Source organism: Pagrus pagrus (assembly GCF_965226575.1).
Source record: "Pagrus pagrus genome assembly, chromosome: 24".
Classification (NCBI taxonomy): Eukaryota; Metazoa; Chordata; class Actinopteri; order Spariformes; family Sparidae; genus Pagrus; species Pagrus pagrus.
In genome coordinates this window covers 15,771,659-15,788,775 of record NC_140206.1, presented here as the reverse complement: position 1 = coordinate 15,788,775, position 17,117 = coordinate 15,771,659, and the positions used below count along the sequence as shown (strand labels likewise).

At 38.1% G+C, this 17,117-nt stretch overlaps 1 protein-coding gene across 4 annotated transcripts in view; it reads right to left on the bottom strand.

Moving 5' to 3' along the window:
* The window catches only part of atp11a (ATPase phospholipid transporting 11A), a 62,577-nt gene that overhangs the window by 27,069 nt on the left and 18,391 nt on the right, over window positions 1–17,117 (bottom strand). For all 4 annotated transcript variants that reach the window (XM_084347526.1, XM_084347527.1, XM_084347528.1 and 1 more), the window contains exons 2-6: window positions 3,327–3,449; window positions 1,906–1,995; window positions 1,095–1,175; window positions 787–894; window positions 44–172 (exon numbers count right to left, since the gene is read on the bottom strand). In XM_084347526.1, coding sequence (XP_084203652.1) covers window positions 44–172; window positions 787–894; window positions 1,095–1,175; window positions 1,906–1,995; window positions 3,327–3,449 — 531 coding nt within the window. The remainder of the gene's footprint in view (window positions 1–43; window positions 173–786; window positions 895–1,094; window positions 1,176–1,905; window positions 1,996–3,326; window positions 3,450–17,117) is intronic.

The window sequence follows — 17,117 nt, the reverse complement described above, 5'->3', positions numbered from 1 at the left end:
AAAGTGAACATACTATCCTGTACATTATTAAACACATACACACCTTGTGGCTGCTCTCTCCATCCAGACTGGCTGTAGTGACAAAGCAGGTCCCATCATCTCGAGACGAGGACAGAAGAATGAGGTCGCAAGGGAAACTCTCATCTTCTTTCACCAGGACGACATCTCCAACCTGGGACATAGAGAGAGGAGGCAGCATAGGGTGAAATTTGTGTCAACCCTTTGCATTTCTTTAGTTGAGATTACTAAGTGATTTAAAGAGGGATAAAAGAGTGGATACATTAATGCATTACAGCTACTCACTGTCCAATAGGCTCTGGATAAAAAAAAATTTAAAAAACCCTTCTGTAGATGTAGAGTCTTTTAGTGTAGCATGTCACTTATCCCATTTGCATTAGCAGAAACTGCATTAGTGATGCTGTTTGCCTAACAAGCTAACCTTCTCGCCTTTAAAGAACCCTTTAACATAAGCTAACACTCACAAATATTTGCTCTCTAACAGGAATGCTGATCCTGTAACAGATCCTCTGTCTGATATTTTAGCTCCTATTTCACTCTCTCAATATATTACATAACATATATTATTGTTACCGCTAAAAGCTAAACTGCTAAATTCAATACACACAGATAGACACACACACAGTTACAGAGAAAGCTTAGTTGCTGGAAAATCCCTTGGCATGGGCCCATAAAACAAATGCACCAGTGGTCTGTTCATGTTATATGGGGTGAGAGTGATTTATCCCACTCACACACACAAGGACACAAACTCACACAATCACATACCCTGAGCTTGCGACTTTGTTTGCGGACCACCTTCCCATGTTGCACCACGTGGACAGGACACTGGTTGACAGAGTTGTCTGCTTTGTGTCTCAGCCAGTCCTCATAACCCTGACAAAGAGAAACAGAGACGGAGATGTCATCGTGTGTGTGTGTGTGTGTGTGTGTGTGTGTGTGTGTGTGTGTGTGTGTGTGTGTGTGTGTGTGAGCACGTATGTGTAGGTTTTGCCAGAGGTATAGTGTTTAATGTCACTGCCAATACAGCAAAGTGAAGTGAGAGTAAACTGGTCATGAAAACGTGTGGGTCTCACCTGTTTAATGGCGGTGACTGTGATGACAAAGAAGAGCGGCAGCCCGCTGGTAATCGGACTGGTGGGAGTGTCAATGATCAACTGAAGTGAAACAAAGAGACACAATTAAATTATGGACATGGATTTAAAGCAAAAATCATATCTTGAAAAGGAGCACTAAATAATATCAAACCTTAACAGGCCTCTGCATGGAGGTAATAACAAGTGCAAAGATACTGATGGAGTTTATCTCCTCTTCACAAACAAGCTATGGTTCTTTTAAAAGCTGCTTTCACCAGTTTCACCAGACTTTCCAACAGCATGGGGGTAAGTAGATAATGACCAAATTTTCATTTTTGGGTGAATGGTTCCTTTCATGTCTGATTTGTTTTCTTCATGCAAAGTATTAATATTTTATCATTATTATGATTTTTATTTGTGTTACATGTTGTTCCTACTTGATTTTTATTTGACTGGTCACTCAGCTCATCAATTAAAGGAACTGTTCGTGTCATGGTTCATAGTTTTGATATTGTTACCAAATGAGTACCATGGAAAAAACATCTTTACATAAGGTCATTATGGATCTAATGACATAACACACAATTACATAAATGCAACAATGCAATGTTGCAATGTTGTTAACAATTGGATATTGTTTACCAATACCAAAACTGTTATGAAATATTTAACAATCAGAAACTGAAACATAATTCTTGTAAGCGTTTAATTACAACATGCTGTTAAAGCATGCTTTACAGAAACAATATCAGAAAACTATAATCTAAAAATTCTGTAAATCATGTAAAAGTAAATGGAAAAAGGCCTTTACCTGAACCAGAAATATGATGAGGAAGTAGAAGTTAGCCACTCTCCTGAACTGCTCAAACATATTCTTGGGGATGAAGTTCCAAAACGTGTACTGGAAACATGAGACAGTCAACAATTTATTGAATGTCAGTGTTTAAATGGTAGATGTATGAAGTGGCAACAAGAACTTCCAAACAGACTAAACATGAAGACAGTATGTGGCTATAAGGACAGTGTTTGAATAAAGTAGATGATAAAGAGGCTTTTTAATTAATATTACATTAAATGAGGAGGACGGGGCGTTTCGTAGGACTTCAGATACAATCCAGTACCACAATACAAATATCTATCATCTATCATTAACCTCAGTCATAAAGACTTTTTTGCAAAACTACAAAACAATGAATAAACCACTGGCTAATATGCCTAAACAGATAATGTTGAGTCTTTTAAATACATACAACCTACTCGTCTAAAATCACCTGGAACCTCATTTGTAAAACTGTGTGTAGGATTCACATCAAAAGGTGGCATACAGACCACATACAGGAAGTGCTTAGGCACAGAAATATTTAGATTTATAGCACAGTGCACACGCACATCCTACGCCGGTTTCCCTTTATAACTCACAATCAACTTGAAATGTGGCACACCTTTATGCAAGTTTCATGTAACAGCCATAGTTGCCTCTAAACTGTCAGTGAATTGCCCCTAATTAATATTCATTCACACCAGGCTTAAAATTTTGTATCACAATATTGTCCTGCCAAAATATTGTAATAGATGATACTATCACTGCGCATTCGCTTGGGAAGACCAGCCTAGTGAACTGTGTTTAGTTAATACCTGCCTACAGCAAAGACAACATGTAGCCTCAGTCAACATCATGTAGTGTGTGTGGCAGCCACCACGCTGTCTCCTGTGCTGTCAGTGTGCGCCTGACCCGAGGGGGTGAATGTGATGTTGAGACAGCGCTGATCAAATATTGATTTAACATTTGAGTTGGCTTTTATCTTTTAAAACTAAAAGGTGCTTATGGAATACTTATACTTCACGCCAAAGGCAATTACAAACAACTGCTGGTTTGCATGTTCATAATGGATCTATAATTAACATCATATTAAGTGAAATCAAGTGTGAGATGCATCATTATGTATAGAATAATGCCTTTCATATCTAATTTCTACAATATGGCTTCTATTCACCACCTCATCATCGTTGTCGCCAACTCCCCTTGCCTCCAAAATGTATGTACACATGGGTCAAAGTTTCTGTAAATGTACACACATTTCCACACGTATTTTTTAACAGACTTAAATCATGCTTTATTAAAAACTGTTCTTTTCTTCCATGTATTTGAGTTCTACTATCAACGACATTTCAGAAAGATCTTAATGAAGTGTGTTTTGACTTTTGTGTTTATGTGTGTGTGTTTTCACTGACCTTGGAGGAGGTTATTCTGTTGTCAGGGAATCTTTGTTGTATAAAAGCCTCAGTTCCTGGAGGAGGCTCCTTCTGTCCTATGTAAACCGTCCTGCTGTCCACCCAGTTCTCCTCACCAACACACTGCACAGACAGACAAAAACAATTTTGAGTGACGTACACATGTTTGTCAGTTTTCATTTTGAGTAGTATTTGGTAGGTGGTATGCAGTGTGGTTCAGAGTGTGAAGTTTTGTATCGACACTGTCTAATTTTCTATCTGGAAAACCAAACGCAGTTAGACTATCAAGGTTTTTTATTGGTGATAAGAAAATGTACGTATGATGATCCTATACATTTACACATTACACATACCCAATCAAAACACTCCTACACACTAATAACAGAATACTGTGTGACACACAGAAACAGACTTGCAGACGTTTACAGAGAGTTAGAATGCATGGGTAATTTCTCCTCCATGAATGAGAGCTTTTGTTACCACAGATACACAGACCTGCATGTGACTTAGACTGGAATGCAGAATACACACACATGCGCGCACTCGCACACACTCCCACTCATACAAAGACTTATAAAGACTAATAACACCTGAAGGCTTTCGCTCTCGACATCTTTTGTTTTTCCTCTCATTATCATTGTTTTTAATACAAACTTGATAGCTTAAATTCTGAGAATGTTTGACTTTCATATCAAATTTAATTAAAAAGGGATTTTTGTCATTTGTCTTTCATCATGTGCCATAAATACTTTATATAGTTTAACTCCAATTGGAAAAACTTTGCTTAAAATTGCTAACCACTACATGCTATTCATTTAAGAAAATAAATAATATCTAAGCATATTTTCAGGTACAAAAAGAGCTCTAAAGATGAACTTATTGCAGTGGGGCTGAAACTCAAAAGACCTGACCCCTCCGAGGCAAGACTTGTTCATACAAAGGCCTTCAGCACTTCAGTTGTCATGTCCGACCTCTAAACTTTGCTGGCTAGCGGTGAACAGACGCATCAGTTTTACCGGTTGGAACTGCATGTCTTTTTACATTTCCAACTGCTGTTTAAGCAGCTCCACAGGTCCCCAAGTCCCTAAAAACGTTCCATTACCTTTTCATAACTATTAATTTCAACAGAGAGCATTTAGTCTCAGTTACTTGAACACGAACTAACAGATACTAGACCAGAGAGGCTAATGGTTTGGTATTCTGACACCGCAATTAAACCTTAATCATGCAAGTAAGATCTTTGAGCTGCAATTATTTTAGGCAGGCTTGATACACACAATTGAACCACTGAATTTGGGGAATTTTGTTTTTTTCAGTGTGTGTGTGTGTTTGTGTGTGTGTGTGTGTGTGTGTGTGTGTGTGTGTGTGTGTGTGTGTGTGCGTGTGTGTGTGTGTGTGTGCGTGTGTGTGTGTGTGTGTGTGTCATTCAGTCCAACAAGACTGAATAACAAGTTGCAACCATCTTAAGCATCTGGTCATTTATAACTGCAGTAACCAGAATGAGGGGCAGGCCTGGGCAACACATCTTATCCTCTCTCTCTATTTTGCTCTTTCTGTTCCTTCTCTCCGTCTCTCTCTCATTCCTGAAACATTTTCTGCACATGTCCAATAGCAGCACAACATATAAACCTGGCATTAGTCGTTCAATTTATCACTCAATGGTCTGTCTACACACACACACACACACACACACACACACACACACACACACACACACACACACACACACACACACACACACACACACACACACACACACACACACACACACACACACACACACAGACACAGATTCAAAAAAGGCTAACAAGAGGTGACAGTAATCTGTGGCCAGTGAATGAGATAGAGTTTCAAGGCGCTGCATGGCCCAGTTTCTATACTCTCTCTCTCACACTCACAAACGGTAACCAGTTAACTCACTCCTCTAAGATTACCTCGTTTAAGATGGAGGGCTATTTATATCCTGTGACCTCCAACTCTCAGTGGGAGAGCAAGGAATGAAATATTGAAGGCAAGGGACATAAAACTGAACATCTTTAAGACATACATTCAGTATATCATCCTTTCCTCCCTGTCTTCAACAACCTGTTCTTTACTTTTTTGAATGACAGTATTGACACTTGACCATAATAACTGACATCTGATTTACAGTGAAGGAGGAGATGAAAACCAGACAGCATGGACAGCTTGCGAACTGTCGCCCACACACTGTTTCTGTTCCTCCTCATCTCTCCCACCTGCCAACTCTGGTGGCTTCACCTCACACATTTCTTACACACTTCATATGGAAATGAGCCATACATGCAAAGGAACACACAGGCACAGTAGTTGGTGTACTGTAAATTGATAGAATACATGAAGTTCAGTATTTTATCCCGAATGCAGCACCTTGTTCCTGTCTCTTGCTAATCCTTAATGCACATACACACACACACACACACACAAGCAAGTATGCAATTCATCCCATATGCTTGACATTTGTTGTTTCCGCCCTCTCTTAAATTAAGCTGCTGTCTTTCTCTGTTTTATGTCATTGTAAATTTTTTATATTTGGCATCTGAAGCTATCAATCACTGAATGAGGTAACACAATGGTTAGTGCGCCTACAGCCCACTGATGAAAGTAATGCAACATTTTGTATATTTGCAGTAATAGGAACTGGGTGTTAATGGCGACGTTCCAATAAAAATGCTGCGTTAATTTACTGTGACCGTAAACTTAACATCTGCGACAGTTGCACCTGCACATTTAAAGCATTTAACTGGTGAATCACGAGTAAACATGTGAAATGCAATGCATCTGTCAGTCAAATTAGCTTTTACCACAATCATTCATCAAAAACGCATCTACAACTGTAATTTTCTGCTTTTGTTGACATTGGATCAGTTTGAAATATTGCACAAGGTAATGGAACAAGACGGCGCAGCTGCACTAAACAGTAAGATGAAGTGCTACAGGCCACAGCCTGCACATCTCCAACTTCTCATCGAGGTCAGCATCTCATTTCACCGTGCGCTGCTGTTTGCATCCTATGTGCAACATTAAAATCAGATCACGGTTGCTCACAGAATGATGGAAGTTATTTAAACGACAAGTTTGCTGCCCCAGAATTCTGGGACCTGTAGTATTAAACCTCATCTGCTGTCCAACCAGTAAATACATGTGAAACCTAATCAACCAGAACCGAAATCTTCAAGATCATCACCAACTGACTTTCGAATGTTGTGGTTTGGTGTCCTCCATGTGTTCATATGACAGCTGTCAATCACAGAACTGATTCTTAATGAACTGACGCATCTACACTAAAACTGAAAAGAAAATACCATTTGATTTTTGACCGTGTATCTGAAGTGTCTTATAGAAAGAGTTGACCTGTTTTTTTATGGTCGGTTGACCATGATCTCAACAGTACGTACACCTTTCCCATTGTCACGTACACCATTTGCATAATAATGATAATCCTCAAATTGGTCTAATAATAATCTAATAATCACTACTCTATCACATAAATAGCAGTATAATAACTATGATTAATCAGTGTTGACCAGACATTGAACGAAGAAAGATGGCACTGACAGAAAATCAGTGGGCCTCTTCTCTTCCTGTCATCTCTTCCACTTTGTCCGTAATGCAGCTTTATCGGTTTTCTCACCCCTTCCCTCTCCATCTCTCATCACAACCTGGATGGCCTCTAAGCAGACGATCTCTCTCCTATCGATTATGTTTAGCTTTCATCCGGATTTGAGCTTTTTACATGAAAGCCTGTCTGTGTTTAATCAAATAAAATAGCATCTTCACAAAATAAATGCTGGCCTTATAAAATAAATTTCCCCTATATTAGCCTGGGCCTTTAGCCTTTGGATGTAATCGGAGACTTTGGGCTATTCTGGACCTTGATAATTACTTTTAGCCGCGTTTCATGTTACAGGACGCGGCAGGTTTCGGGGGAGTATTTATAGTTGGAAGGGAAACATTTGTGGTCAGGAGAGAGGGATGGAGAGAGCTCACAGGCTTTGTTTCTGTCTGTCTCACTCAGCACCCACATCCACTTTCCTTAAAGCTGTGTTAGTAGAAAGCATAGGGAGCGCACACACACACTCAGGCAAGCACACAGAGGCAAACACATCCCTGCGACATCAAACATGTATGAGAGCAGGCATACACCAACAATGATACATAATGTGGCCTCTGTAGTCACTGGTCAACAGGATGTATACGGTATAGATGACAAACCTCACTTCTCCTATTCTTCTTGTCAGTTGTGGAGTATGTGTGTGTGTGTGTGTGTGTGTGTGTGTGTGTGTTTCCTCTCTGTCTTCACTTAGACAGAAAGATGAGGTAACTCATCCAAAGTGAGAAGAATACAACTGGGATCATTTTGGATTATGTTTAAAAGGGTTTAAGTGTTAGAGCCTGAACCAACACAAATATGAACAGAGCAGTTTTGTGTTTTAAAGAAGTGAAACTAAGACTGTAAACATTATCTTAAAATACTTTTTACTTTCCGATGAGCCAACAAAGAAACCCAACTGGGTTTCTTTGTTATAAAATATAAAACAAAGAAACCCAACTGGGTTTCTTTGTCAAAACTCCCTTGGATAATCAGTAAATAAAAATACATTTTTAGCAGTCTTTCAGCTTTACTATTGAAAGTATTACCTATGACAGAAATACACCAATCAACTTTGGAGAAGAAAGGTTCTCGATTAAGAGAAGAGGACTTTGAGATGATCACTACCCAAGGCATCTTCTGACCATCCAACCTGACCAGTCAGACTGCTCCAGGTGGGAGAAACTGTTGTGCCCACATCTGTACAGAGACCTGTCTCCATCACACATCCCAGATCAAGCACTCAACAGAAGGACCACGCTCCATCCTGACATAGGGCAGGACTACAGTGGAATGAGGAGGAGTGGACTCTCTGTTTTTAGGCAATTGATGCTTGGTGCTCACATGAGGTCACAGCGGATGGTACAGTTTCTAAGGTATCAAACTTTTAATGTAAAAATTCCAACTGTATTATCATCACTGTTTTGTTGCTGCTGTTTAAATTCACCCCTATGTATATAATGCATGTATGTATGAATCACTGTATATACAGGACAGATTTATAATCTAATTAATCTCAGGAAACGGACACCAATTCATGCCTTTTTAAAAACTTTTCTTTTTGTCTTCAATATCAGGTAACAGAACTTAAATCCCGGTGTCATAATCTGTGCCTGTGTATGTTTCTGTTTTGCATTTCATTTTCTCTGTTAAACTTAAAATGTTACAGAAAATAAAACTGCACATCCAATGAAACACATCCCACAGGTAATACCTTCAAACGTCACATCTAAATGACTTCAATCATTACTTAATTGTGCCAACATGTTAGTGCTTTGAAAATTGCACAGATTATTCCCACAGGATCTGAACATAGCATTAGAGAGCCACAAACTGAAGCCCCACTGTGATCAGGAACAGAGGACCATATTGTAAACAGGAAGAGCCGGACCCACCCACTCACACAGCTGACACACACTTCCTGAAACAAGCGGCCACCCTCCCCCACCCCAACCACCAGAGACACGGAGGAAAGATTCAGTGATCAGAAAAGAAATGAGTGATGTAATATGCAATAATAAAAACATTTGATGTGGAGCATTCAAGGTGTGTGTGTGGGGGGGGTTAGGCAACCACAAAAGCAAAGCAGCAATTAAATAATTTCAGTGATGTTCCAGTATGTGTCTTACAGTATTACTAGCAATAGAGAGAAAAGAGGTCATTTTGATCAAAGAAAACTTTAAAGACATCCTCTCGTCTAAAATTCCCGTTTCAATTAGGTCAGATAGACTTCAATGGTTTTGTTTGAAGAGGAAATTAATTTCCACAGCCAGGAACACATGAATCCATAAAAAAAATCAATTATTACACAGCACATGACTCTAACATGACTTACACACACATGGACACACCAATACAGAGCAAAACTATTTTAAACCATTACCATTACTATCAAGGGGTGACCCCCAGCCCAGTCTTATAATGTACCAGTTCATCAACGCCATCAGTTATGTTCCAAATGTGCTAAAAGAATTAATTTCAAAGTGTCAAATATTTCGCTATCAATCATATATACTGTACTGTGTGTTTTCATACAATTACTGTACCTTGTATTATTACTTTTACAAGGTACATGGTACAAGGTATATTTATTTATCATTTTTACAACACTAGAGTTTCAAAAACAAAGCTAGGTTTGAGTCATTTTAAGCTAAATTCACTGAAGAACAAAACAATCTATTTTATAAAATGGAGTGTGGAGGATGAATTGAGGAGTCCACAGCCTGATGAATGAAGCTGCTTCACAGTCTGGTGGTATTGCAGCGGATACTTCTGTATCTTTTGCCAGATGGCAGCAGGGTGAACAGACTGTGGCTGGGGTGGGTGGTATCTTTTAGTATCTGCTGGGCTCTGTACAGACATCTCACTTCAGTGATATCACTGATGCTTTGTAGATGGGTAAAAATGATGTGCTGCAGAGCCTTCCTCGTAGCTAACCTTTTAAATTATTTATCCATGTATTTTAGCTAACCTTTGCAATTATTTATTCATTACTTTTAATATTCCGTCTCTCCTGCTCACTTGCTAAATAGATTTCACACGCTTTCAATTGCAAATAATACAACTAAACACACCTAAATTAATTTTGTAGCTGTTATGTGGATATATATTTAATCAAATTATAAATTAATTTTTTACAATACAATCTCTCCACGAAACCTGTGGAAAAAGCAGTAGTACCCCTTGGGTTACAGGTTCCCCTGGTTGGCAATCATTGATCTACGTCATTTACAGCTAGTACAAAATGCACCTGCACTCCGCTGACCCCCAGTTACTTTTATTGGTAACTTATAAAACCAGTCATACTCTTGCTCCATCTTATATTGGTGACATTTTGCCATTTGTACCACTTTGTAAATGCTCAGTCGGTCCCAAGTCCATAGTCACGCCTCCACATGCACTTGTCCAAGCAGCATGATGGCTGAAGCTACAGAAGGGATAGCACTAGCAGCTAATATTTACTGACGCCTGTGAACAGCACACACTGCAGCAGGCTCTGGATTTTAAGTCAGTGTATCTGAGAATCATGCTGACACTGAATTGCCAGGGAGCAAAAAGTGTGTGTGTTGTGATAATGATAAGAAGTTTTAGCTTCAAAACTTGTACTACTCCTGCTTTCTGCAGTGTTGGAAATATTAAAGCTCATGTTTTGCAAACGTGCATTTATTGACTAACATTAGTAAAGCTCATTGGTGTGGCCTGATGATGAGAGACAGAAATGTAGAGACACACGAAAAATAATGAATTTTGAATGATTACTAATAATAATCAATAATACATCTACTTCTACTACTTGAGTACCTTTTTTTTTTTGCAAAGTTAGAGTACTTCTACTTGAGTGCAGTTTTTGGCTAGTTCAGGAAAAAAAAGAAAAGAGAAGGTTTAATGTCACAGTAATTGAATTAACTTGCGTTGAATCAAGTCAAACGCTGTATGCATTCAAAAATGTGCATCCACACTGGTGTTTTCAGGTAATTTTCATAAAGATCTCTGCCCCAAGCTAAAACACCAAAACAGCAGCTATCTGTCTTCATCAGATCTCAAGAACAAGTCTGTACTATTTTTTTCTCATTGTTTCTTTTATAGTTTGTACTTAAACACTGTGTAACTGTGTGATAGTGACTGTATACAGTACTTTGAGCCTGTTGACTAGCAGCCAGGACACACATTTTTCACTGTATGGAATGCTTTTAAATGTTGCATGTAATTTAAATGCTAAAGAATTCAAAAAGAATTTAAGTTGTACATGTGTGATTAAAAGCTGTATTATAAAACTGACACAACCTAGCAGAGGAAAACAGAGAGGAATAAATGTATTTTCAAATCTGGCTTAGTGTGTACTCAGGAGTATTAACTAACACACTGTTGGAAGCTTACTGTATGAATTTCAGACAACAGAATCAGAATGGTATTCACACGTTGCAGTAACACTGTACATAGTGCTGTACGATGCCTGGCAAGTCGAGATAACATTTACAGGACACTGCAAAAATCACTGCCACACACAAATAACTATTGTTTGTGTGCAGCTTTAAAGGCTGAGCTGTTGTTCCACTGATGACCAAAGTATCTTATCTCACACTGCAACAGGCAGCAGTGAAAACAAGTCTCATCAAAAGCTGGGACAACCTGCTCACTGCGATACCGTCACAAACACATCTACTTTACACACATCTGAATTATGTGTCAAATACCAGGTTTGCATGTGCAAACATGATTGAACACACACCCTGCACGAGTGTGTGTTATCACTCGGCAGCGACTGAGCTGTGGAGATAAGAAAAATCCTGTCCCCTTCACTAGACCACTAGGCATTAAATACAGACATATAGCGTGTTGACTCCTGCACCTGAGATTATGTGGAAAATGTGTTGGCTCAAAGGCTGATTAAGGTAAATAAATGCAGTGATGTAGAGATTGGTGAAGATTCTCAGGGTACCAAGTGCTTTAGCAGAGTCACCATTTTCTTCATCGCTGCTCCAGATGGACTCAAAATTTAAAAAAGGCACTGGAGCAGGTTAAAAATAGCAGCGAACACGTACAGTCTTTTGTATGCACCTGAAAGATCTTGTACTGAATGTTAGCTGGTAAGTCTATGGGGCAATAAAGTGGTTAACTAATGTAGTACTTCATGTACTTCATGCACAAAAAAAAAGAAAAAATAACACAACACAAATGATGCAGAGGATAAAAGATTAAACCTGCCTGCGCTGTGTATATTGTTATCTTTATGTGTATATGTGATATCCTGATGAATGTCCTGATATCAGTGTGTAGCGGTCTGGGTGTGTGTAACTGTACCTGAGTTGCAGATTAAATACCAGCTGTGCTCTCCATCTGTCACCTGTCAGCCTCACCCTGGCCAACAGGCCAGCCCAAATAAGATAATGATAAACCCTCATCCAGCTTCAAACACCACCTTTCCACCTTTAACCATGACGGTGTTCACACTGAAGGAAACAGTCAGCAGAGTATGTGTTTAAAAATGAGTGGTCAGTAAAAACCAAAAGGGAAATTGGGCTCAAAAAGGCTGATAAAAGTTGCCCACAGAGCAGCTTTTTAAGACCGTCAGCAGCCAATCCCAGCTCTGTGAGTCCAAGTAGTTTATATTTTTAATTCTGCCTGTATGAAAAATCGATGCTGAAGTGTTTGATATCCAAATAATCTGATAGAAATTCATGAGGTTGGGGAAGCAAGGAAAATGTCAAAGAAAACAGTCACAACAGTTCTTTATGTAGAGCTGTCTTGAATACCATTTCTGGTGGTCATTATTAACTAATGAGAGACGCAGATAGGAGGGGAGACATCAGCCACTGTCTATTCTGTCCCAACCTTCAAAGTGTCCAATGTCAATTTGAGCTTTTGCGCACATTTAAACAAGGGACTGCGTTGTGCATGTGGAGCACGAATACTTTTGAGCAAGGATGGTTGTCAGTTCACTGTTCATAACGCTTGTATCATGTGCTCATGCATGGTTATTATGTATGTGGTTTTTAAGACTAATTACCTGCCATGGGAGTTTCATCTCATGCTTTTTATCATTCTTTTTCCTCTTTTTTGGTTCAGCCAATCCTCTTCTAAAAAATATATAAGAATAGTTCTTTAAAAATGCCCCAAAGCACTCTAATATGGACTTGGATGTCAATTACCATGGTAACAGTAGGAGCTTCGATGCTTCAAAGCGTTTGGTCAGCCCTATTTATGAGTGACTTGGAAATGTTGACACCCACAGATGGAGAGTGTGGGATATGGTGAAAATAATACTGAAATTAAATTGACCCCAAGTTTGGGGTGTCTTGGCAGCTACCATTTCCAAGCTAATGATTGAAGTTTCATGCTTAACCTTTAAGACAGAAATGTCAGCTGAGCTCCATATGCTGATGAAGACTATGGGATACGGTTTAAAAAGCTAGTAGACCTTTGGATATTATTTAAAAAGGTCCAATTTGTAAGAAAGTAGATTTTCTACAGTCTCACTCCAAACTCATCACATACTGATGCATTAAGTTTGCCTACTTGTCATATACTGATGCTTTGGGATTGTAAGTCGAGTGGGCCGCCATCCCAAAGTGAGTATTTTTAATAAGTTCAGACGAGTTTGAAATTGTGCACTAATATAATACTTTGTCCAAACACAGAGAACAAGATGACATCATCTATTATGCAACAAACCAAGCCATTACAAGCTGTACTTTTTATTTCCTGAACCCAGTGAAAAACACAAGATATCACACAAGATAAAAAAAAAAGTCAATACAGTACAAATATGCACCTATGAAATAAAACCACTGAATGTGATATTACAGCCAGTGAAAATGTATGAAAATTTGCCATTTTCAAAAATAGTAATAGTAAGAGTAATACAACATATTTAATTTTGTGTATGTCTGTAATAAGTTTCAAGGAAATTAAAATAAATCTATAAAAAATATAGATAAACATATAGTAAAAATGTCTTAAAGATTTTTATTAAATTTACGAGATCTGTGACAATCACTTTTGCAGGACCAAAAAACATCTATATGTGATAGAACTATTTACACTACGCATAATCAAAATTTGGTTGCAAGAAAGTTAAACTAGTGCAGATATTAATTTTTGAAAATTAGCGATTCTTCATTGAAAAAAAGTTTTTTGTTGTTTCGCAAGTTCCCATTAATCGAATACATGAACTAGGAAGACCTTGATTAGTTGGTTTGCAGTGACCTTTATCTGACCCTGTGTTTTCAGGCAAACATAGCCATGTTTTAACACAAAATTTAAACAATCTTTTCATGAGCTTCCAGACTTACAGTAAGTCAGTCCTCTTTTTTGTATAGGCAATGCTGCTTTTCTAAATAGAAGAACAGTCTCGTTTCAGCTTTTGAAGTCCAGAGAAATTATACAGTCACTGTTTAATATAAATGTTGTGATTGTGCTCCTGTTGTGTGTGTGGAGGTTAAACAGCAAGTCACTCTGGCATTACCAGAGATAGGAGGAATGAATACTAATTAGCCAAAACCAAGCCAGTCTATAAAGCAAACTGTCTGTGTGTGTGTTCGTCTCCTGGGGATTTAGTGCTCTGACCCCTGAAGTCCTCACTGCTTTGTAACCACACACACACAATGAATCAAAAACCACATACCACATTAATGCCAGCACTGCTGGAATTAATCAGAGTCAGTGAACTTTAAGACTCAGCATTTGTACTGGTACGTGCGTGAGTGTACCTGTGCGTATTTTTGTGTGTGTGATACACCAAGTCATATTGTCTTAACTCTACACCTGCACATCCTCACAAAAAAGAGCTACCAGAGGAAAAACACAGGAAGATACAAAGAGGAAGTTTGTTTAATGAAAGATTTACATAAGTCATCAGTCAGTGCTCTATGACCAGACTTTTAAGTACAATAAATTGTAAAATTCTAATTTAACTTATGAGCTTATTATTCATTAGTACTACTGCTAGATTTGGTTTTAGGCTACTGTTACTACTTGCTATAGTACTACCCATCACTGCTATCAGTAATGCAATTGCTGCTACAATCAGTAATACTCAGAATTCTGTTACAACCACTACAACTTCTCATCCTCCTGTAACCACAGTTATAAACAAAACCACTACAACTTCCTCTCCTCCTATATACAGATACTACATGATTCCAACAGTATTATACTGGCTTGCTGAAACCACTGAATTCTAACACAGGGATAAACAAAACAATAATTCTGGACCTGACAAACTATGTAAAATGATTGATTCACAATCATAATAATGTTTTTAAGGAAGAGGTATTTTTATTCTGCACCTTTCTACAAGCTCTGTAGATGTACTGTTTTACAATATGACCTTTGACCTGCATTTACTACCAACATCAAAGTACAGTCACTTACACACATGTGTAAGATCCATCCAACAAAACCTGAGGAATCATCATTGCCTCAATCAGTGACTCAGTGACCACTTGAACTTCCTGAGCTACCATTTACTCTCCTCTTTGACTCATGATTGAGGGTGTTTGTTCAAAGAGTACACTACACTACATACCATCACACCTGGATCACAACAATCCAAAACCATAAAAGGATGTGTGGTGTTAGAGGGATTTTTACGATATATGTGCATGTCCGAGTTAGAGTTCCAATGCTTCTGCAATATTTTGGATAAATAAATTAAAGTGACATACAGGTGCTGGTAGACTGCAGTGATTATGTAAGTGATATAGGTACATTTGCACTGAGGTAATACAAAATAAGGCGAAATCCTTTCAAGAGATTTAATGTTATTAAAATATTATTGGTTTTAATTGGTCCCACGATTTTTGTGTGTGGTTGATTTATTATCTGCTCTAGCTTTTAACATTATAGTACAAAGATATAATAATTGTCCAAAATGATGTGAAACTGCATATTTTTCAGGGGTAAAATTTTCTGGCAAATACGTGAATGAAAGTGTTCCACAAACCCAGAAAAAACACTGACAGTTAAAGATCTGTCATGTGCTGAAATTTCACTCAGACTTTTCCTTTATCTTTGCTTAATCAGATGGTGTAAGATTATAAGATCTTAGAGTGTTATGACCAAATCTTGGTCTTCATTAAAATGCACTGGGAATTTACTTGACATCTTAGATTAACATAATAAAAGGGCCGCACAGTATGATTTTAAAAAAATCAGATTTTGTGATTCTTTTGACAGATATTACAACTGCAATATGATTTGTAATTAGAAGGAATGATTATCACAAATTACACTTTCACTGAAAAAAGTATTACAATCATGACAATGTGACACTTGCTGGGGTACTGAACATGTTTTATCCCATCAGGAGAACAGGACACCTCTGCTACAGTACAACAGTACAACAGTACTTCATTATAAAGCTGTATTACCACAAATTTTTACCTTTATAAAAAAATTGCCATATTGTGACTGTCCTATTGAAAATGAAGATGCTGTTGGGAATAATTACTTTGACAACATGATACTGCAAATACTGCAACATTTTAAACCTTAGTGAAAATATCAAATAGCAGGACTGAGTTGAAATGAGTTGAAATAGACATTAATCTGCCTCCATTACCAATGTGGGTCAGCAGACCACTGTACAGCTGAGGTTGCAAGTGTGTGTGCTGTTTTGTTTTGTGGTTTGAAGATTAGAAGAGCTGTGCAACTTGTAAGAAATATCATTTATAATAGTAGTACTTTTTCTGCACTTGAGCTCTTGTTCAGTATTATTACATAAAACAAGGTTACTGCGACATGTATGTCTATAATAACTTGGTGTGATGATCATATTTTTTTTTAAAGAATTATACAGTTTAATCTTATATACACAGGAATACATTATTACATGTTGTGTCACAGAGGTAGTTTTATCTATGACACTAACACACACACTCCCACAAGACCAACCCTTCCTGCTGAATCACTGCTCCCCTGTTTGATAAACGACTAAGAGTGGGAAAGAAATGGGGCAGGAGAAGAGGAGAGGTGATGTGAACCTCAGTGCTTCTGTAAGCTATACAGAGAAATTCATTAGCCTGGTTTTCATAGAGCACATCTCAGTAGAGAACTGGGATAATATGCCTGCTTTACCACAATGTTCTTCTGGTTCTAGATAAAAAATATACCACTTCAATGACCCAAAATTACAAATATTCAATGTCTTCCCAAGGTATTTCATTTGCGTCAGAGTTGAG